The sequence below is a fragment of the Megascapheus bottae genome, chromosome 15 (genome assembly GCF_031878675.1).
Source record: "Megascapheus bottae isolate mThoBot1 chromosome 15, mThoBot2.hap1, whole genome shotgun sequence".
Classification (NCBI taxonomy): Eukaryota; Metazoa; Chordata; class Mammalia; order Rodentia; family Geomyidae; genus Megascapheus; species Megascapheus bottae.
Window position 1 is genome coordinate 7,446,418 of NC_143523.1, and position 21,744 is coordinate 7,468,161.

At 50.3% G+C, this 21,744-nt stretch overlaps 1 protein-coding gene across 5 annotated transcripts in view; it reads right to left on the bottom strand.

Moving 5' to 3' along the window:
• Positions 1–21,744, bottom strand: part of Tacc2 (transforming acidic coiled-coil containing protein 2) — a 120,185-nt gene that overhangs the window by 58,281 nt on the left and 40,160 nt on the right. For 2 of the 5 annotated variants that reach the window (XM_090345709.1, XM_090345708.1), the window contains exon 1: positions 5,682–5,764. The exons of the other annotated variants lie outside the window; for them this stretch is intronic. In XM_090345709.1, the coding sequence (XP_090201835.1) occupies positions 5,682–5,749 (68 nt within the window). In that variant the 5' untranslated portion in view covers positions 5,750–5,764. Of the gene's footprint in view, positions 1–5,681; positions 5,765–21,744 lie in introns of those variants that run through there. 5 annotated transcript variants of the gene reach the window in all.

Genomic DNA, 21,744 nt, shown 5'->3' on the forward strand with positions numbered 1-21,744 from the left:
AGATTTTAGCTAGAGAACCTCATGGATTTGGGCCGTCCCGGGAAGAAGGGAGATGTGCGCAAAGGGGAGAACAAACCTTCACCTTCGGGTTCTGGATGGCTCCCCGCAGATGCCTGCCAGCCACACCATGAGATGGAAGAGCTGGGGAGGGCCTGGCTTTGATTCAATGTCAGGTTTTGCTTTCTGATTTTGTTTGGGCTGTGCGAGGGATCGAACCCTGGGCCTCACACATGCTAGCTAAGTGCTCTACCACTGAGCTGCACTCCCTGTTTTGATGTGTGAGAGAAGGAAGGTCATGGGAGTTTTACCCTGGACACCTTAGTGCTGAGGTTTCCATGGGAAACTAAGAGAAAAAGTTTAGAAACAGGGGAAGGAAGGAGAAGGGAGGATTTGGAGGGAGTGGGGATGGAGGGACATTATCAGCATATCCACAGCCACATAGAAAAACATCAAGAAAGAGAAAAAAGGTGTCCAGGCCAAAGGCTGGCCTGGGATGACCACTGATGGATGGCCTGTGGCCATTAGCATAGATGGCAAGGGCCTGAACTCTGCACCAACCATCTGTATGACCCAGGGCTGACAAAACATAACCCCTGACCTGTCTTTATCAATAAAGTTTTATTGGAGCATTAATGCACATTATCTATAGCAGTGTTTGTACTATAATAGCTAATTGCCACAAAGCCTACAATCTTTACCATCTGACCCTTTACAGACAGAGTTTGCTGATCTGGTGAGCTAAACCAACCAGGCAACTCACTTTCCTCATCTGTAAACTCCATCCACCTCACAGGGTTAATGGATGTAATATTTCCGTGATGAAACAAGTCTGGCAGACAACAGCAGTGCAAAAAAAGTTTCGCTGAGTCTGAGACTGTCAGGCAAGGCTGAGGGAAAAGGGTTTTAAACTCCTGGCGGTGAGGCTGCAAGCACCAGCTCTGTTTCTGCATTTGGCAGGGGTAAACAGAAACAACCGGTAAGGAGTCTGTAAATATACACAGAACCAAGGTCATCTGAGCTATCCCATCCACGATGGGTGTGTATGAACAGTTCCGACTCACTTGGTGCTTTGTACTTCACCAGCCTTCCCAGACACCCTGCACCTTTGAAACAAAAGCAACTGGTTTCCACAAAACAACTCACAATGCCCAAGTCCACCTCATTAATCTTAAGGGGTAGCTTGGGGTCATTCAACATCCTACCCTTACCCCCTTCCAACACTGCTCTAGTGCCATGATCCATCTGGCCAGAGCAGCCAATCAGGTTTCAGGCTAATGTAGTTTCCTAGGCAACCAGCAAGACAGCCACAGAAACAGGCTGCAGACAGTGGAAAGAAACAGAGTTGGGGACAGGAGGGTCAGTGGTGAAAAACGATCCAGAATCACCTGACCTTGATGTAAGACTCACCTTCAGAGACACACTCGTCAGCATGTGACTTCTAGCTGCTTGTCCTCCCAGTAGTGGGGTACCCCACCCCAAAACTACAGGAGACAGGGGTGGCATGGCCTCTTAGATGCCAAGAACTACTAGAATGCTTGGAAATGTTCTTGCCTTCAGCTCCCCCCACACACACCAGAGAAAGCCTCTAAGCCCCATGAAGTAAGGGTGAAGGGCCAGAATCTTTGTGGGTCAGGCACTAGATCACAAAAATTCTGGCAAAAGAAAAAGTTACCCACAAAGAGCTTTGGGGACCAAAGCTTTCAGTGTTCCATGCAATACAACTCTGCAACTTATTCCATTTCAGAGGGGATAAAATCAGTCTTCTGATTGTTTCTAACAGTAACAGTCAAAGTAAATCTGCTACCATGAAGACAAAAGTATCTGCAGATACTGTCATGTTAGCTAAATGATTTAGCCAAGGGCTGCTTCAAGAAGCAAGGCTTTGAAAAGAATTGACTGGGAGTTCAAGACAATTCTGCTGGGGCCCAGGCAGCCTCTCCAGCCTCTTGAGGGGCTAAGTGGCTGGTAATTTTCAGGCACAGCACATTTCTGCTTTTGCAGGTGTCTTACACATTATCCTAAGGAGAGAGTTTACAGATAGGGAGTTCCAGCCAGAGAAAATCTTTTAGATAAGTGGTCAGATCTGAATCAGGGATCTGCTCCACAGTCTCCAGGCTAAAACCAAGACAGGGGCAGAAACCACACAAGGAAGGGTCTAATCTATGGTGTACCCAAGATCCCTCTCTGTCCTGGCCACTGTCCCGGCTACCTCTGGACCCCTACCTGCCTTCCAACTCCCTGTCCAAAGACTTTCACTTTCCCCTAAACTTGCTCCTGTTTTCATGTCCTCCCTAAGGCCTTGTCTTTCTTAATCACCAGAGAGTACAATCTCTACCTAGTATTTTCCTTCTTTACTCTCCCGGTACCCTCCCCACTCCAGCTGAACACTGGTCACCAGAGCTGGCTGCTTCCCTTTCCCTCTCCAATCCTCCAGGCCCTTACACCAAACTTGTCCACATTTGCTTTGTAGAGCAAGGCACGAGTTCACTCACCAGTGTGCCCCATGGTGCACCCTGGCCTGGACTGAATCACCCTGCAGCCTTCAGATGGTGTTGCCCCGCCCCTTAGCTCTCCATGCCTGGGGGGTGGGGGGAGGAATCTGAAGAGACCCTGGGATGGGTCTCTAACTACAGGAAGGACCAGTATTTAAAGATGCTTCACTCAGCAGAAGTCAAGCCCCTAGGGTGTCCCCCAGGCTAATCAATAGACCTCCCTCTGTCAAGTATTTCCTGCCTCTCCCCTGTTCTAGCTCCCCACATCTATGCTGAGGGTTTCTATGGAGAGTTCTCCATCTGCCCACATTGGTCTCAGAAAGGACTATGGTTGTCAGGAGGGCTGAGAAGTCACTAACAGTGGCTCTGAGGTGGAGGAGGCATAACTAGATCAGGGCTTCTCCAACTTTGATTGGCCAGTTCTGATTCAAAGGGTGTGAGGCAGGGCCTGATACCATGCCTCACAGGCTCCAGGATGCCTGAGAGTAAACTGGTCACCCTGAACACATCCTCTGTCCATCTCCCATCCCATGGCTTCTGCCCTCCCCACCCCACAGCTCAGAAGGAAACTTTCAGTGCAGGCTTCAAAAGCTGTCCAAAGGAGCCCAAATCTGAATAGGGCATTTTGAATAATAAAATTTGAATAGAAGAAATCCTAAAACAAAAAAAACCCATAGTCACTTTCAAACCCTCTTACTCTTACACCTGGCCTTCTTTAAGCCCAACTTCCAGTGGAGTTGAAAAAACAAACAAACAGTGTTGTTCACTCTGGAGTCTGGCTGTGATGGGCTGCAGCTGACAAGAGGTGAACAGCCAGGGTCCTCTCTGGTCCCCCAGCCATGACAGCATCATCTTAAAACCAGGTCTTTCTGCCAGGGTCTACATTGCCTTGTGTATTATACATATGCATGCATTTTCAGGTACATAAAACACAAATTATCATGAAAAAACTGCTCTCTTAATGGCATTAAAAAAGAACAACTTTGAGACTAGAAAGAAGCACATCTGAAGAGACAAAGACTCAGATGGGTTTCAAAGGAAGTCAGTTGCGAGGAAGAAAATCCCAAATACTTTCCCTCTTTCCAATTCTTTAGGTTTTTTTTTTCTTTTCTTTTCTTTTCTTTTTTTTGCCAGTCCTGGACATGAGTTCAGGGCCTGAGCACTGACCTTGGTCTTTCTCAAGGCTAGAGCTCTACCACTTGAGCCTCAGCACCACTTTCAGGTTTTTTCTATGTATGTGGTACTGAAGAATCGAACCTGGGTCTTCATGCATGCTAGGCAAGCACTTTAACCACTAGGCCAAACTCCCGGCCCCCCTCTTTCCAATTCTTTAAAATAAAAATGTCAAGGGGCAAGGATGAAATTTTGTGAATAAATAAATATACTTTTCTTTAAATCATGTACTGGGGCTTGAACTCAGGGTCAAGGTACTTTCCCTTAGCTTTTTCACTCAAGGCTAATGCTCTACCACTTGAGCCACACCTCCACTTCTGGCTTTTTGGTGGTTAATTGATAATAAGAGTCTCACAGACTTTCCTACCAGGACTGGCTTCCAACCTTAATATGCATGAACCACCAGCACCTGGCCTTAAAACACACTATTTTTTTTTTTTCCAGTTCTGGACTTGAGTTCAGGGCCTGAGCACTGCCCTTGGACTTTCTCAAGGCTAGAGTTCTACCACTTGAGCCTCAGCATCAGTTCTGGCTTTTTTCTATGTAGGTGTTACTGAGGAATCAAACCCAGGTCTTTGTGCTTGTTAGGCAAGCACTCTACCACTAGGCCAAACTCCAGGTCCCCAAATGCACAATCTTAACCATCAATTCAGACACTGTCAGAAGCATCAGGTCCAGGGAGAGGGACCATAGGTAACTGGTAACCAACTACCCAAATATTTCAGAAGGGGTTTCTGTCACAAGGTCTCCATAATTACATCAGGGTGACTCTCCTCCAAGGCAGGGCCTTAGAAAATGTCAACCCCCACAGGCAGCATCTGCCCAACAGGATTGCTCCAGGTTCCTTCCTCAACTGGTCGGGGACACAACTTCCATTAACTCAGCTGGGAAAGAGGGAGAGATGTGAAAGACTAGTGAGCTGAATCTCCAATGGCTGAAGCGCTCATTTTCCCCGAACATATGGTCAGAGTGTCCTTTCTGAGGCTCCCAAGTGCTTCGGTAAGTGAGAGCTGTCATAGGCAATGAGCGAGCTGGTGCCACTCACGAACCAAGTGATTTCCAGTTTAGAGACTTCTAAAACGAAAAAGACATAGGCTGGGATTGTTCTTTGCATGTCCCTGTACCTAACAATACGTGCGCCTGAATGAGAAATAGGACAGCTTGGGACAAGGGTCACACCACAAAACAAATAAAGCCACTCACGTGGGAAGCATCTCCATTGTGAACAGATGCTTTCTTGAGTGGTAGGGATAAAGAGACATGGTGGGCGCACACCTGCTCCTAAGAATGACTCCTTCCTTAGGAACAGGGGGCCTCCAGCTCCTCACCCCCGAGGGGTGCCACCCCGGCCACCTCCCTGCCACACGCACGCAGGCGTCAAAGCCCCCCGAAACACATTCTTCCCCCGGGAAAGCGGGCGCCGGCCGGCCGCAGCGGCCCACTGTGACACGGCCTGCCCGGCTGCAGGGAGACCCGAGTCTAGAAGAAGCCGGCTCGACGCACGGCGCCAGCACCGAGCCCACCTCCGAGCCCAGCAGCTCTGCGGCTCGGGGGAACGATGGGGTTCCTGGATCGAGGCCCGGGCGAGCACTGTGCGCGCGCGGCCTGGTCTCGGCGCTCCCCGGGGGCCTCGGCCGGGCTGGCGGGGCCGCCAGGCCCCCCGCGCGAGACCACGCGGCCCCTGCCCGGACACCGTCTCCAGGGCCCGGGGCTGCCCCTGTCAGGAGGCCTTCCAGGCAGGAACTACCGGGGCAGGGGAAAAGACCCGATGGAGCGGGAAGCCCCGCCGCCCCCCGCGTGCCCCGCGGCGGAACCAGCCTCGGGGGGCTGTGGATGCGCCTTCCAGCTCGGACGAGAAACGGCCGCCAGGTAGAGCTGTGCACGGCCGCCAGCACCCCGGGCCGGCCGGGGCTGGAGCCGGGGCTGGAGCCGGGGGCGGGGGAAGGGGCTCCGAACAAAGCCGCGCGGCCCCTCCCGGCCCACCCCGCCCCGGGACGGAGCGAGCGCCGCACTCACATGGCCTCGGAAAGCTCCGGGTTCAGGTCGCTGGCTGGGGCTGCCTGCAGGGACTGCGAGCCTCCCATCCTCGCTGCGCCCTGGCGTGCAGGCTAGCTGCGAGCGGGGCCAGCGTCCTGCCGGGAGCCCGGGAGCCCGGGGCGGGCCGGCCGGCGGCCGGGGCTGCTGCACTGCAGATGGGAGCAGCCGCTGGCATCCGTGGAGGCGGTGGAGGCGGCGGCGGCGGCGGCGGAGCGGGGAGCCGGGGCTCGCGGCCCGAGCCGGGCCCGGGGGCGGGGGCGCGCCTCGGGGGAGCGCGCGTGCGCGCGCGCCGGGCGGAGGAGGCGCGTGCTCGGCGGGAGCCGGGGGGCGGGGGGGCGCGGATCGCCTCCCCTCCTACAGCCCCCCGCAGCCCAGCTCCGGTGCGGGGCGCGATGATGTCATCCCCACCCGGCAGCGCGAGCCTGCACAAAGCGCGGGGGAGGGGGCGAAGACCCTCCCTCCGCACACGCGTCCAGCCCGCCGCCAGCCTCCCGGGACCCGCACGGCGGGGCTTTCAAATGCCATGCGCAGCGGGGTGGGCAGCGCGGGGGACCCAGGAAGGGGAGTGAGGGAGCTCCGGCCCGGGGGATCAGGGGCAGAGTGGGGGTGTCTCATGGAGGCCTCACACCTCCCCGAAAACGCCAAGGGTCTTCTTCTCCATTCCCACGGCCGGGGCTGCCAGAGAAACAGGTAACACAGGCTGCTACGGCAATGGAGCTCTGCCCACCTCCGCCTCCTGGACTGCAGGTGGGTTGACGGGCCGGTAATGACAGCCCCAGGAGGGCCTCCGGCCTCCTCACCCCCAACCCCGGGCCAGCCAAGGCCTGGCCTCAAGGATACCTTTGTTCTGCAAAGTCGGCTGTGGTTGGGACCGGGCTGGCGAGCAGGCACAGGGCCTGCAGCACCATCTCTGGCCAGTAGACTGCACAAACAGGAGCCCGGTAAGAAGATTTTACCTACACAGGGCCAGCAAGGGGCCTCACACAGCAGCCAGAGTGGGCCGACATAGAAAGGCAGGCTGGTAATGTCTCTGACACTCGGTGCCCAACTCTATCCTTCTGCCTCTGGATCTGGAACGCCCTGGGCTTGAACTCCTGGGCTTTCTTACTAGAGGCTCTAGAGAAAGGTTCCCGGGCCTGACTTGAGGCCTAGCCTTGCCCCTCTGCATTCAGTACAACAGCTTCCAACAACTGAGTTCCTATAGTAAGCCACATGAGGGCAAGCTGAATACCATAAGGCTTTCCTCAGTATTTATTCACCCAGAGGGGTAGTTGGCCTGAAATGTATCTAAGTAAAACTACTTGAGGCATTTTAAAATTCCCTCCCGGACACTGAGTGTTTTCTACAACTGTGGCCAGGGATGTTTGGGTAGGCGTATCTGGACTTTCCATTCACCATGTTAGGACAACTCCAGGGCTTCATGGTGGGCTGACTTTGCTCTTATTTTGTTTTAATCAACGTCAAACAAAACACTAGACCATCAAAACTGATTCCTGTGACTCAGTGATGTGACATTTCCAAGAAGCATATACTGTTGCACTTAGATGAAAATAGCTAATGATTCCCTGTCAGTCTCTCAAGGAAGACGACTGTCACCAGTGGTGTAACAAGGCCTGCTTTGGGAAGCACGGCCCAGGGAAGCCATCACTCACTGCCACTCCAGTCATTTAATGGCAAGGATCCTGCAACCTGTCCATCCTACCACCAGGTTTAGCCCTTTGGTAAGAAGACAGATCTTTTCCAGTCTGTCTACAGAAGGGGGAGCCAGAGAGCCTCCTCCCAGTAGAGTTGAAGAGCTCCTAGACAATCATCTAGACTGAAGAATAATCATCTATCCTGAAGAAAAGTAATCCCTTCCCTGGCTGTGCGGGAGACAGACTTCAGTTACAAATGACATTAGGAAAATATGTGGAGAAAAATGAGCCCAAAGAGGGCATCACTCCATTCTCTCCCTCTCTGGTGTATGTTTTGACTTTTTTTTTTTCTCCTCCGTAATTAGTTACCTTCCAGAAACAACTGATGAATAACAATCTTCATCACCAAAGATTCAGCCAGACTGGTCCCCGGTGATGACACTGACAACAACTGCAGAATCAGAGCTGAGAGAATGATGGATCTGTCCACAGGCCGGACCAACATGATTTTCTCTGTCAACTAAGCATGCCCCAGCCCTCTACCATCTCGCTTTCCAACAAAATCTCAAAGTTCCTACCAGCACCTTGAAGAAGGCCAATGGGGTCACTGAACCTCTTTCTCTGTTCTTTGTAACATAGCCCTGTGGACTGAATCTTCCTTTGTCCTTAATCCTTCCCTATTTCTTTGGTGTATTGGTACAGATGGCTAAGTCTAGAGTCCCAACACAGGTGGGTTTCAGCGTTAAAATGCCAGTCACACAATCACAGCTAAAACTTGCCTGACAACTTCTGCTTCTGAGTTTTGCATGACCTGAAGTCAAATACCCATCAACATATCTTTACCCTTAGGTAAATAGGGATTGTTTTTGGCAAACAAAAGGGAGCTTTGGCATGAAACCAGAATTTTTAACCATTCCTTCATGGGCTATATACCCTTTTACCTATCACCTCCTCTTCCTCACCTGTTGAAGAAGAAAGCTATCTACTTTGCAAAATGATGAGAAAAGTAAATGAAATACCACCTATGAAAGTTCAGGATCCTTTTTTATAAGAAATGTTTGTTCCCTAAGTAGAATACTACAAAGGAAATAGGGGACTATTGAAATGAAGGGTTCATGTGAATGTTCTAGGCATTCACACACAGTGAGACTAAAAGAGGACACTCAGGAAAGGAATAGAAAGGCACAATACCTATGTACATCTGGTCATACAGAATATTTTTTTATTTTCTTTTTGTTGGTCGTCAAGCTTGAACTAAGGGCCTGGGTACTGTCTCTGAGCTTTTTCACTCAAGGTTAGTGCTCTACCACGTTGAGCTACAACTCCACTTCTGGTTTTCTCGTGGTTTACTGGGGATAATAGCCCCACAGCCAATCCTGTCCAGGCTGGCTTTGAACTGCCATCCTCAGATCTCAACCTCCTGAGAGGCTAGGATTATAAGTCCCCATGATGGGTTTCATATCCTTTGCGCCCAGCTTAAAAATATACATTATCTTTAAATAGTTGTACAAAGGAGTTTGTGAGGACAATGCATCTAGACCAAAACCACCTGTTTCACCATTTACCTCCAGAGATTCGTGTCCTTAGGAAAAAAGAAAAAGCGTGACACCTCCGCACCCTATGAAAATTAAGCAAGAAGTATCCATCAGCAAACCAGGAAGGGGCTGTGAGACCCCTTCTAGATCTCCTCTTGCCAGCCTCGTGAGCCATGAGGAATAGGTAGTTGCCATTTTAACCACCCATTGTATTTTTTGTTTGTTTGTTTGTTTATTACGACAGTCTGAACTACCAAGAGGCACTGCTTGGATAGACTGCTAGTATCAGAAAGAACGCATAATAAAATAGGGCAAAGCATGAAAGCTCTAAGTAAGACTGAGGAAATCCCAGTCCACAGCATTAAACTTCCCATTAAAACTTCTGTCACCCCAAGCCCACCTACATTTGCTCTCCCTCCCTCCCTGGAGGTTAGATCACCAGCCTATACAATACGAAAGCCCAAATTTATGTCTAAGCGTTAAAATGTAAGCAGCATTCCAGGCACTGGTTCCCTCATTTAGTCAAGCATGCACTGAGCCCGCACTGAGCCAGGTCCTGGCCAGTGCAGAGGCTGCAGCTGGGCTCCTTTCCTCAAATCCACACCAGCGACTGCTCTGCTTTCAAACCTTCTCAAGCTGCTGCTCCGCCCTTCCTCATCATCCCCTCTCCAGGTCCTGCCCCTAGCACCTGTGAGGGGCAGGGGTGTCTTCCCTCCATCCTGCCTCTAGCCCCAGGGATTCCAGTTGCCATAGCAGCAGGGTTCATGGCACAGCCCTCAGTGGACCCCCAAAGCTACTAATTACCCAAGTACATATTAAAACAAAGTAGGTCAGATCAGAGGAAAGCCTGTCTTCGGGGCAGGGTGCTGGGGGATGTGAACGCAGCTGGAGGACAGGAATGACTGGACATCATCTTCTTCCAGCCTTTGGCCTCATCTGGCCAGCACAGTGGGCAGTGTGGAGGCTGGGCAGACCTGCAGATCTCCCCAGGGAGCCGCCGGCTTGCTCAGATGGGGCCATCGCTGCCCTCTTGCAACTCTTTCCTCCACTTGTAGTCCCCTACACCAATCCCACACCACGCACATGCTTAGACCTATAAAAGTTAGGCTGAGATCTGAAGGGCATGGTTTGAAGCCAGCCTGGGCAAGAAAGTATATGAGATTCTTATCTCCAGTGAACCACCAAAAAGCCAAAGGTGGAGCTGCGACTTAAGTGGTAGAGCTCTAGCCTTGAGCACAAAAGCTCAGGGACGGTGCAATACCCAAGCCCTGAGGAGTTCAAGCCCCAAGCCCAGCACCAAAAAAAAAAAAAAAAAAAAAAAAATAACAAGTCTGAAAGCTAGGAAGCTGTGTGGCAGAGTCTAGCGCCCACATGGTGCACACATGCCCAGAAGACCAGTAAAGCACAGGAAGTAACCCTCTAGGGTCAGAAACAGTACCTTGCTGTTCTTATGTCACTTCAGCCTTATTCCAAAAGTTATTCATTACCTTCAGGAAACGGTCCCAGTTCCCCCATCTGGCTTTGATCTGTCACTTGCAGCATTCTGCATTCTAGCAGGGCCAGGGTCCTCCCTGTAACCTCACTGCCAACGAGGCACAGTCTCTTCAACATCTCTATTGCTCTTAATTCCACCCAAGCATCAAGGTCTAGCTCTTCTGGCAGAAGAATCAGGATGTCAGGAACCCATGAAAATGATCCTGGCTGATAGCTCAAAGTCAAGCTGAGCCCCAGGGAAAGGAGTGAGAAAGGAAAGAAGAAAAACACCCCAGTCAGGATGACAACCACAGAGAACTTCAAAGACAAGGGTCATCAAGGGAAGCCATCACAACTGCTTATGGGAAAGTTTCTGTGTGAACTGCAAATGGAAAGGATTGCACAAAACTTCAGAAGGATATACAGCCCAAACTCCTCAGTCACTATTATCATTAACATGGCTACCATTCAAATCCACATTTAATTAAACATAAGTCATTCTCACAATCCTCAACTTCCTTTCAAAGGTAATATCTCAAACATTCTCATTATAAACTATACAATTTGCACTTTTTTTTTTGTCAGTTGTGGGTCTTGAACTCTGGGCCTGAGCACTGTCCCTAAGCATTTCGGCTAAAGGCTCTACCCTACCCCTTGTGCCATAGCACCACTTCTGGTTTTCTGATGGTTAATTGTAGAGAAGAGTCTCATGAGGCTGGGAGTTTGGCCTAGTGGTAGAGTGCTTGCCTAGCAAGCAGGAAGACCCAGGTTCAATTCCTCAGTACTACATACATAGAAAAAAGCCGGAAGTGGTGCTGAGGCTCAAGTGATAGAGCTCCAGCCTTGAGCAAGTCCAAGGACAGTGCTCAGACCCTGAGTTCAAGGCCCAGGACTGGCAAAAAAAAAAAAAAAAAGACTCTCATAGACTTTAATGTCCAGGCTGGCTCTGAACCAAGATCCTCAGATCTCAGCCTACTGAGTAGCTAGGATTACAGGCGTGAGCCACCACACCCGGCACAATTTGCACTCCTTAACATTTTAAGTGATCTTTTTCAGGCAACACATCTCTTTAGACTGTATTAGATAACCTTTCCTGTCACTGACTTTATAAACCAGGCTTAAGATTATAGGCATATCGGTGTTCATTGGCCAAATAAAATCCCAGCCTCCTAAGTTCAGGTTTCTACCTAAAAACAGTCCATTCTCCTAAATCTGAGAAGAGAGAACCAAGAGACTCACCTGGGCCAGGTGATTGCTTCTGTCCAAGCTCTAAACTATAACCAATACTTGCCATCTTCCTTCTCAGGCCACTGCTTCCAGAAAGTTTTGCAGGCATTCTAAAAAGGCTTGGGTTTTTATTAAAAGAGCTTTCATGTGGTATTTGGCTTGAATGCTGATGTATTAACCCACTGCATTTCCCTCTCAAGCTTAAGTTTACTAGCTTTAGAGGCTACTCTGTACTAGGAATAAAAGACCTTTTTTTAAGGAGCACATGGGGGAGTAAACAGAGATGGGGCCATCCCATTCCCGAACTGAATGCAAAGCTGGTTTGTCCAGCCAGACTGGAGAAACAGGAGAAGAGAGGCCTTTGTGCAGGTGGAAGAGTGCCTAGAGCCCGCCCAGGAGGCTCCACCAAACAGCCAGTCCAGAAGCCTCACACCTCTCATCTTCCCCTCATCATTAGCAGAGAGCTGGTAGACAGCCCCTATGCCCACCCCGCCAAGTGGCAGGGGGCTCATTTAGATCATTCCCTACACACACGCCCCATGTTGGCTATTCTGGGGTGAATTCCTTCAAAGCTTGATGAGCTGTCAACGCAGTCTAACAGGGACTGTCGCCCCACTTATGAGTGAGATGGTGCAAACCCGGCACAGAACTGCTGACTCAACAGTCCGTGAAGGAACAGAAATCCAGAACACTGTGCCAGAAATAGCGGCCATGAGCATCTATTGATAGCACATCTGCGGCAGAGTGAGTGAATGAGAGCTTCAGTGTGAGTGTGAGTGTGTGTGTGTTTGTGTGTGTGTGTGTGTGTACGCACACAGGTACTTGGGCACTCACGTGCCCATGTGTGTGAGCATGTGTATTTGTGTATATGTGTGTATGCAGCACTTAAATATATGTATTACCAAGCCCTAAAAAGATCATCCTCTTCATAACCATCCTAGAGGCTCTGACTATAATTTTCTCTCTACCCTGCCTGCCCTTGACAGGCTGGAACTAGCACATAACTAATGAGAATGAGAGATTTTTTTTCCCTCACATAAGTTCTCAGATCTTCACAGACTGACTTGTACATGAGAAGATAAGTTATTTTTATTTCTGTGCTAGTACTGAGTCTTGAACTGATCACAGGAAGGAGGGTGGAGGAGACCTAGCCAGGCAAAATGCCTGCCTTCATCTGGAAAGGTGTTGTAGGCTCTGCTGGCACCTGCCATGTGCAACTCAGTGATGGCCCTCTCTTGGAAATGAAGCAGCCCAGTGCACTAGGAAATACTGTCATTGATGGGGTGGTCACCAAATGTTTTTAGCTAAAAGAGAGAGGAGGATGGAATATTAATGTATTGTACCTAGGAAGGTGAGTTCTATGCAGATCCTGGGTATGTACAAGTATCAGTATACACACACTGACCACAGTGTGAAACTTCTTCTTGTGCTGGATAAACACCCTGGACTTCCAACTTGGAAGGCTTCCTCTTGCTTCTTGGTTTGTTTCTTTGTCTATTTGTTTTATGACTCAACATCAAAGCTGGGCTCTCCATGCCTCTTTAAGAAATAACTCTGCTTTAGTTCATTCATTTTCGGTCTACACTGGAGACAGACTAGATGCTAGATGGTAGATGGAGGGAGAGAGGGAGAGATGGGTAGTGGATGGATGGATGGATGACTGGATGAATGGGTGGGTGGATAGAGGGATGGATGGATACATGAAGGAAGACTACAGGATGGATGGAGAACAAATGAGGAGTAGATGAATGAGTAGGTAGGTGTGTGAGTGGCTGACTGGGGGGGGGGGGCAGAGTATATGTATAGATCACAAGGTGCAAACAGAGCAGAGCAAAACAACTAGAATGCCCTGAAGGACTGCACTGAGATACGGTCCCTTGCTCTGGCCGCAGCCACTATAGCTTCATCTAATGAGCAAAGTATTACAGGAACTGAGTTTCCAGCGAAAGGCAGCAGCACTTAGGCTGGTTAGGGGCCTGAGCCAGGCATGATCAGGTGAGAACGCGGGTTCTCCCCACCTCCAGCCGGCCTTCTCCCTTGGTTTGGGGGTTTATTCCTCTACTTCCTTTGGACTATGCCTTGGCCTCTCCTGGCCACCTTCCTTTCCTCACCTCTATCTAGGGCCAAGGGTCAAAGTGGATGAACTAGGATTAGAAGAAAAGTCTACCAAAATGCACTGTGCTGGAGTGAAATATGAACTCCCAGCTTCAGCACTTCCAATCAGAGCAAGAAGGGGCACCATACTCTTCTAGAACATTCCAGTCCAATTTCTCTGACTCCATGTGGGAGACTGAGCAAAAACCAGGAGCCTCAGGGCGACTATCTGTAGTGGACTCAGAAGGCGATGTGGGGTGATATGTTTATACCAACGCTGCCTGGGAACAAGTGAGCACAGAAGAATGGCTGGCACCTAGCTTACATAACAGCAAAGTAGACCCCAGCCTGCTGGACATGGAGTCTCGTCCATGAGGACGCTCAGTCCCAACGATGCAACTCTTTCCCTTGACGAGAAAGAATCATCGGCACTGTTTGATTATGGTTTATCATCCCAAAGCCATAAATTAGTGATGCTTAGAGGACAAAAACTAATCTGATTAAGGCGGTTAGAGAAGAGGCATTTGGGAAGCCATTAGGTTTAGATGATATCATTACAGTGAGCCTCATACTTGAGAACCAAGAATATTTTTTAGAGAAACAAAGTTGGGTACTGGTGGCTTACGCCTGGAATCCTAGCAACTCAGGAGATCTGAGGGTTCAAAGCCAGTCTGGGCAGGAAAAATCTGTGAAATTCTTAGCTTCAATTGGCCACCAAAAATCCAGACGTGGAGCTGTGGCTCAGCCTTGAACATAAAAACTCAGGGACAGCAACCAGGCCCTGAGTTCAAGCTCCAGTTCAAGCCCAACACACAAAAAAAGAACAAGGACAGAGGCCAGATACACAGATAGGCATGCACATTGCCTGTCCCCACTGCTGGAGGCCATGAGGTGAAAGAGACAAGGCGGAGCTATCACCAGAGCCTGCACTGTGCTGTTCAGACTTCTAGTCTGAACCAAACATATCTAGGTGGAAAATTTGCCTGCCTAGGATATTTTACTACAGTAATGAAAATTAAACTAATCCCAGTCCTCACCTATAAAATGCACTTATCCAGGTGGAAAGCTGGCAAAGGAGTTGTGAGCAGAAGACACCTAGTGTTATCCAGAGGGTTCCCATCTCTAGCTCAGTGAGAGATGGAGAGGACTCTGATGTTCTCCTGAGCTGGTATAGAAATCACAGCAATCTGGGGCACGTGGGGACACCTCACCTGGAAGCCTGAGAAACACCCCCGCCCTAAGGCTACACTCAGAGCAGTGTTTCCATAGGCTTCCTGGTCATCTCCAAGGAACTACTTCCCCTCTGCAAGAAGACTGGACACTGTGCACACTTCTTCTGGGTCTAAGCAGGCCATCTTGCCCAGGTTTCTAAGTTACCAATCCCCAAGAGCCAGCTGTCCCCAGTAGGGAGAGGGGAAGGTCAGCTCAGGCTCATGTGCCAACACACCCAACTCTTTGCCAACCCTCCTCCTTCCAGGCCAGCTGTGACGGCACTGTGGTGAGCAAGACCCTTTAACTTAGGCTTCTGGAAATTCTTGTCATCAGACTCCCTGTCTAGCTTTACCACACCGAGGGGTCAGGCTGAGCTTCCGATAGTTCAAGGCCCTGGGAGAGCTGAAGGAGACGAAAGGTTACTCAGAAAAGCTGATTGTCTCCCCCCCCCCCAGGGACAAGCTCATTGTTGCATGTGGATTTAAACATCAGAATGTTCAGCTGAGCACCAGTGAGTCACACCTATAATCTTAGCCCAGATCTGAGGACCACAGTTCAAAGTCAGCCCAGGCAGTGTGGGTGGAATGGTAGAGCACTAGCTTTGAGTGGGGAAAAAAACAAAAGCTAAGATAGAACACGAGGCCCGGAGTTTAAACCACAACACCAGCATCACACACACACACACACACACACCCTTCTCAACAAATAAATGGTGTGATGGTTCATGGCTGCTTCATCCCAGCTTCATGAGAAGCCAGAGTAGGAGGATCTGAGTGGGGTTAGTGACAGTGACCTCAATCTGAACACTAAACCAAAAACAGGTAAAACTCAATCTGAACACTAAAGCAAAAAGAGCTGGAGATTCAGCTAGCAGCGCCTAGCTAGCAAGCACAGGGCCTTGAGTTTAAACCTCAGTCTGCCAACAAAAAGAAATGAAACTTGCATTGAAAACCTCCAGAGACACAGGAGGGGTGGGGGGAATGTAATTTACTTGGCCGCTGGATCCAGACCACTGTCCTGAGACTAAAAGCATCTCTGAGAAGAGATGCAGGGGAGGTCACGCTTGATTTACAATGAAGGCACAGCTGGCTAGACTTCTGGCAGCTGGGCTGGGCAGGCAGGCGGGTGGGCTGGCAAATAGGCAGGGAGCCTCAGGCTGTGGGAGCCCACCAATCCTGGAGCCTCTCCTGCTCCACCGGGCAGCTCATGAGGTCTTTTAAAAATGAGAATCTGAGCAAATCTCTGTCCTGCTGTGGGCTTCTGGACACTCTTAAAAGGAAATCAAAACTACTAGGATCTCCACAATCAAACAGCAGTCTTGGATTACAGCCCACAGTGCAAAATAAATACCCATGAGTCCATAGTGACATCAATAAATGATTGAATATGTGAGTGAATGGAGACAAGACAAACCTCCAGTCCTGAAGAATAGAAAATCCTTTACTTAGGTGCCACGCACAAACAAAAGGGAGAGGGAGGCTAAGGGATGGGCCAGGGGAAGGGCAAGAAAGGGAACCAGAGAAATCTGACAGCCACCAGCAGTCACCAGTGCTAACAAGAAAGGGACTAGATAGATAGAATGCCATGAAAATGACACTACCTCTGCCACCTCCCTCTCCAAATTAGACACCCCAGTCTAATTATCAGACCAGAATGCTTCAAAACACTCCCAAACTCAAACTGGGTACCTGTGGCTCATGCCTGCAATCCTGACCCTCCTGAGAAAGGACGCTAAGATCTGAGGACTGCAGCAAATACATCGAAGAGACTCTATCTACAAAACATCTGAATGTAGAGCTGTGGCTCCAGTAGTAGAATGCCAGTCTTGATTTAAAAAAGCTAAGGGACAGCCCAGGAGTTTGGCCTAGAGGTAGACTGCTTGCCTAGCATGCACGAAAACCCAGGTTGAATTCCTTGGTACCACATACATAGAAAAAAGCCAGAAGTGATGCTGAGGCTCAAGTGGTATAGCTCTAGCCTTGATAATAACAATAAAAAAATTTTCAAGGATAATACCCTGACTCACACAGGCTTCCCTGGCTACAGGAAGTACTAGCTGGCAAACATCCAAGGCTAATTAAAGTCTAGGTGATCAGGCTGATGGATCACAGAAGAACTTCAAATGGGTCTTGGTGACACACCTGCCACCTTCTCAACTCCAAGATCGCCCCAGCAGGGAACCCTGGCGGTGGGTAGCACCCTCTTCTGGACAGCCAGGGAACCTCCCAGGCAGCATCTGGGAACAGGAGCCCTGAGCAGAAAAAGTAAACACAGGCCTGGAGCTCAAAAGAGGTTCTGTTCATCATCTTTGGCAAAAAGCACAGACAGCTAGCAATGCCATTCGCAGCCTGGGAATGGTTTTCAAGGGTAGCAACCCTCCCAGCCTTTGTGGCCATCCACTCTGTTGTCCCAGGGGAGCTGGCTGGCTGAGGACCTCTCAGCAGGGCCAGGCTAGAATTACATGACTCACTAGGAGGGCTTGAAACCCAGCCTGCAGTGGCAGCTGGGGTTTGGGGTTTCACAGCCTGGTGGTATTGGCTCACTCTTTCCCCGGGGGCTCAATACCCACACGAGTGTGGATTCCTGCCATCCCCTGTTCTCATCATCACCAGCCTCAGAGGTTGACCCTGCCCAGGGGGCAATTTGGTCCTAGAGGGTGGCCTTGGGCTCCCATTCTCACACCCTGAGACGGGAATTCTCAGCCCACCTCAAGCTCTGCCTTGGCCTAGCAGGTTCTGCAAGACCAGTCTGGCCCTGTCCCTCACCACCTGCCCACATGGCTCTGCTCACCCCTCAGTCAGGCCTTCTTAGGCTCCCACAACAGAGCATCCTCATCTGGCACCCCCACCGCTCCCCTGGCCAACAATGTCTCACTCTCCAGGTAGGCAGGATCTTATGCCAGACACATCATGCCCTCTTTCATATAAGCCCCCAGTCTTCCTCCTGGGTATCACTCATTTGTCTCACGGCTGCCCTATCCCAGGAAGATGGGTCTGTGAGCCCCAAGAGCCATACCTGTCTCATGTTTCATGGGACCCAACATCCAGCCAGATCACCCACAGGCAACATCCACAAACAGGTAAGGGGAGAGCCCACAAAGTGTCCCACTGGCTGTGACCAAGAGTCAAGAGCAGAACCTGAGCTGGAACCTACACAGTCAGCTCTCCTAGGGACCCAGAGAATCAAGGAGAAAACAGGAAAGACGGGGCCTGGGCAGGAGTCATGCAGCCATGGTGAATAAACACAAGAGCTTAGAAAGAACCAGCAACACATCACATGGGCTTAGAGGTAGTCTAGTGAGACCTTGTCTCAGAATGAACAATACATGCTAGGAGGGCTGTATAAGCTTCCTAACAGAACCATTTCCACCCTCTGGATGTCTACCTTTGTTCTTACTCAAAGTCAAGGAGTAAGAGCTCTTACCAAAACAAACTAAAATTTAGCTCTCTCAAGAGACATGATGCTGGCCAGTTTCTTTCTCCACTCACACACAACCACAAAGATTTAATTTAATGCCAACTGAAGAAACCAGACTGTTTGCATCTTGTTTCTTTGCAATGATCACACGTTACTAATACAGGCAGAAGAGAAGCATACATGTCTGTCCTGCCATGGTCTTAATGACTTCACAGGCCTGATCCAGTCCCTAGGCCATCGACTCCCCCTCCTGGTATGGTTTCCCTCTTCATCAAACTGCAAGGAGGGATCTCTGCCTTCAAACTGTTGAGGGGAGGATGAGGCTCTGTCAGAATTGAGGCTTCGTGACTGTCCACAGCTCTGGGATCTGATGAGGAAACACCTCCCCCCCCTCACTGCACCCCAACTTCCATTGCTTCCCCATCCCTGGAAAGGCCTCCGAGCAGCACAGTAAACCCCAGCACCAAGCTTCTCTCAGGTCAATGGCCAGGGTGCAGGATGTCCTGTACCCAGCCTTGTTCCCCAGAGGGCACACTATGGCTCCCATCCCTCAGTTGGTCAGGACGATCATGGCTACACCCTGCCTGCATTGGCAAATGACTCAACAGCTCAATTAAGAATGCTTCCTTCCCCTGCCCTCCTGGGCCTGCTCTCAGACCATCCCCAGTGGCCCAGGAGGTTGGTTCTAGCCAGAACATTAGTGAATCACCACCAAGCCTAACACGTGGACATCAGGACACCTCCCTTTTCCCCCTGGCCCTCTGGCTCCTCCAGTGCTCAGGGCTGGGGTACAGGCCCTGGCACCGGAAGTCAGGACTGTCAACTCTTCCTGATGAGTCACTTCCTTCTGGAATCCAGTCTTTCTGTCTAACCAACGGCCCTCTTGGAGCACAGCATTTGGGACATCTGGTGATGCCTGCCTCCACGTCTGTCCCCTCAGGTTCCTGTCCCAACAGCTATTAATATAACCCAATGATGATTTAAATCTCTCCCAAGCATCCAGCCCTTGGCATAGAGCATGCGTGGCACACGTCCCAGTGCTCCACAGGTATCAGGCTTACCCTGTGGGTCACTGAGAACAGGATAATGGTCCTACATTCTGGGAATGCCAGAGTCTAAGCGCCATGTCCAGAGTAGCAACGGAATTGGCCAGCAAAGTGGAATGCAAGGCAAAGTTGGACTGTGGGGTCCGCATGGCCAAGGTATCAGGAATTCAAGTTGGAAACCAAGGCACCGGGGGCAGCTGAGTGAGGTACAGAGACTACCTGGACCTCACACCCAGTCAGCCCTAGGCCAGGACTAAGAAGTCCACAGCCCTTCCTGTCGGGGTTTTTCGTCCCCGGTCCCTCTCCACCAGCAGGAGGGATAGGGAGAACACGCCCCGACCAGGACCAGCAGACAGAGGAGAGGGCCCACTGACTGTCCGCACCCAGCCCTCCTTCTCAGGAGCACAGACAGCCACATCAGGCAGATTCACCAAGGCAGGAATCTCTCTTTATTCTGGAAGTCCCTCCAGCTAATATCGGGTGCCGGAGCCTATCAGCACAAAGCTGGGCAGGACAGGGAGGGGCACGTGTTTATTCTCACTATAGGTCTAAGCAGAGAGTGATAAAGCAACACCACATTTGTAACCAATGGAAATCAAGTCTTGCGCCTTGCCTCGTGCGCCTTGCCTTGTTGCCCCTTGCCTCAAAGCAGTAACACGTGCGTGTTGCCTTGCCTCTCAGCAGAAAGTAATTACCGATGATATAGCTCCACGTTAGACATGGCGTTACTCGGCATGGCAGAGGGGATGGCAGAAAGGGCCTCAGCCTAGACAGCTCCTGTCACCAGTCATGTCCCCCATCACCTGTGGCGACTGTCTTAGAGCCACTGTTCTCAGGAAGGCCAGCACTCTGCAGCTTAGGCAATACCAGCATCGGGTTAGGTCCCACCCAGAGAGGCAGAGCACTGAGCCGAGGTGTTCACCCTCTGTCTTGTTCCCTCCTGTCATCCCACTGCAGTCCCCCTTTTCATTGTCCCCCGCAGTCATCCCTCTGTTCTCCAGAAATGGGCCTTGAGTCTGAGGAAAGCAAAGCTGTAAACGCCCATGCCATGTGTCCCTATTTAAGGAGATAGTCAACATTTCCTAAACCTCACTGGCATCAAAGTGGAATCGAAACGCATGCAGTGCTTATATCTTTGGGAAATAAAAAGTGTTGATTTAAACTTCTTCCTTTCCGATGAAATTCACAAATGATCCACTCTTAAACCATCACAATTGTAGCAGTGCGTCATGACGGCTAGTCAAGGCATTCTTTCCTGCTAAGCCCAGTTGGTAGGTAAGACCTCAGAATCCTCAGAATGTATATTGCCGTCCTTAATAAAATCCTTAAAAAGCCTGTCATCGGTGGCTCATACCTGCTCAGGAGACGGAGATTTGATGATCAAGGTTTAATTCCAGCCTGGACAAGCAAGTCCATGAAACTCTTATCTCCAATTACCTGGCAAAAAGTTAGAAGTGGAGGCATGGCTCAAGTGGTAAAGTATCAGCTTTGAATGCAATGCTAAAGGATAGCTCTCAGGCCCTCCCTGAGTTCAGGCCCTAGGACTAGTACACACAAGAACACAAAAATCCTTAAAAACAACTATGGTCCCACTAGCTGCTCAACACGCGTCTCCACCTACTCACAACAGAGAACTGACTTGAGGACTAGAGTCTACCTCTAGTGACATGTTCTTAGCTCTGACTGTTACAGAGTTTCCAGTTCAGGGCTGCTGAGTTCTTCCTGGCAGAGTGCCCACTGAAATGATAGGATAAAAAAAAAAATTCATCGTGAAGATCAGCTGGAGTTGCCAAATTAAGCTCCTGTCCTAGGACAAAGGCCAGCGTGGCCCAGGCTGTCCCAGGAGGCAAGGACAGCCCCCAAGTTGCAAGCTGAACAGATCGCTTCCTGTCAGGCCAGATGGCAGCAGCATATCTTATCTGCTGATTCCATCACCATCTGGAAAGCATTTAGCTCCACAGCCTTTCTTCTCTGGCCTCTGAATTTTTTTTTTTAATCTCTAAGTGTTCAGGATCACGTAATGGGATCACATAAAGAGGCAGGCGTTAAGGCTAAGGACTCAGTTCAGACTGAAAGTGAGAAGGGAGGGAGGGCAGGAGGGAAGACTACTGAAAATCACTGCTAGTTTTCAGAGCACTAGATGGTAGATCTCATGGAGACTGGAAAGCCTCAGCATTAGGAGGCAGAGCAAAGACCTGACCAGAAACTCTAGCAAAGAGCCAAGGACAATAGGAAGGTACAGAGGGAGGCTGGCGAATTGTCTGGACACCTGAGGCGCACACATCCAGGCCCTTCCAGCCCTGGTGAGAAGCACCAGTATGTGAGCACCAGCCAGGCCCAGGAGCAGCCTCAGCTGCTGCACCGGGATTTCTGGGGGAGGGGAGGGTGGGATCCTGCTCAGTTA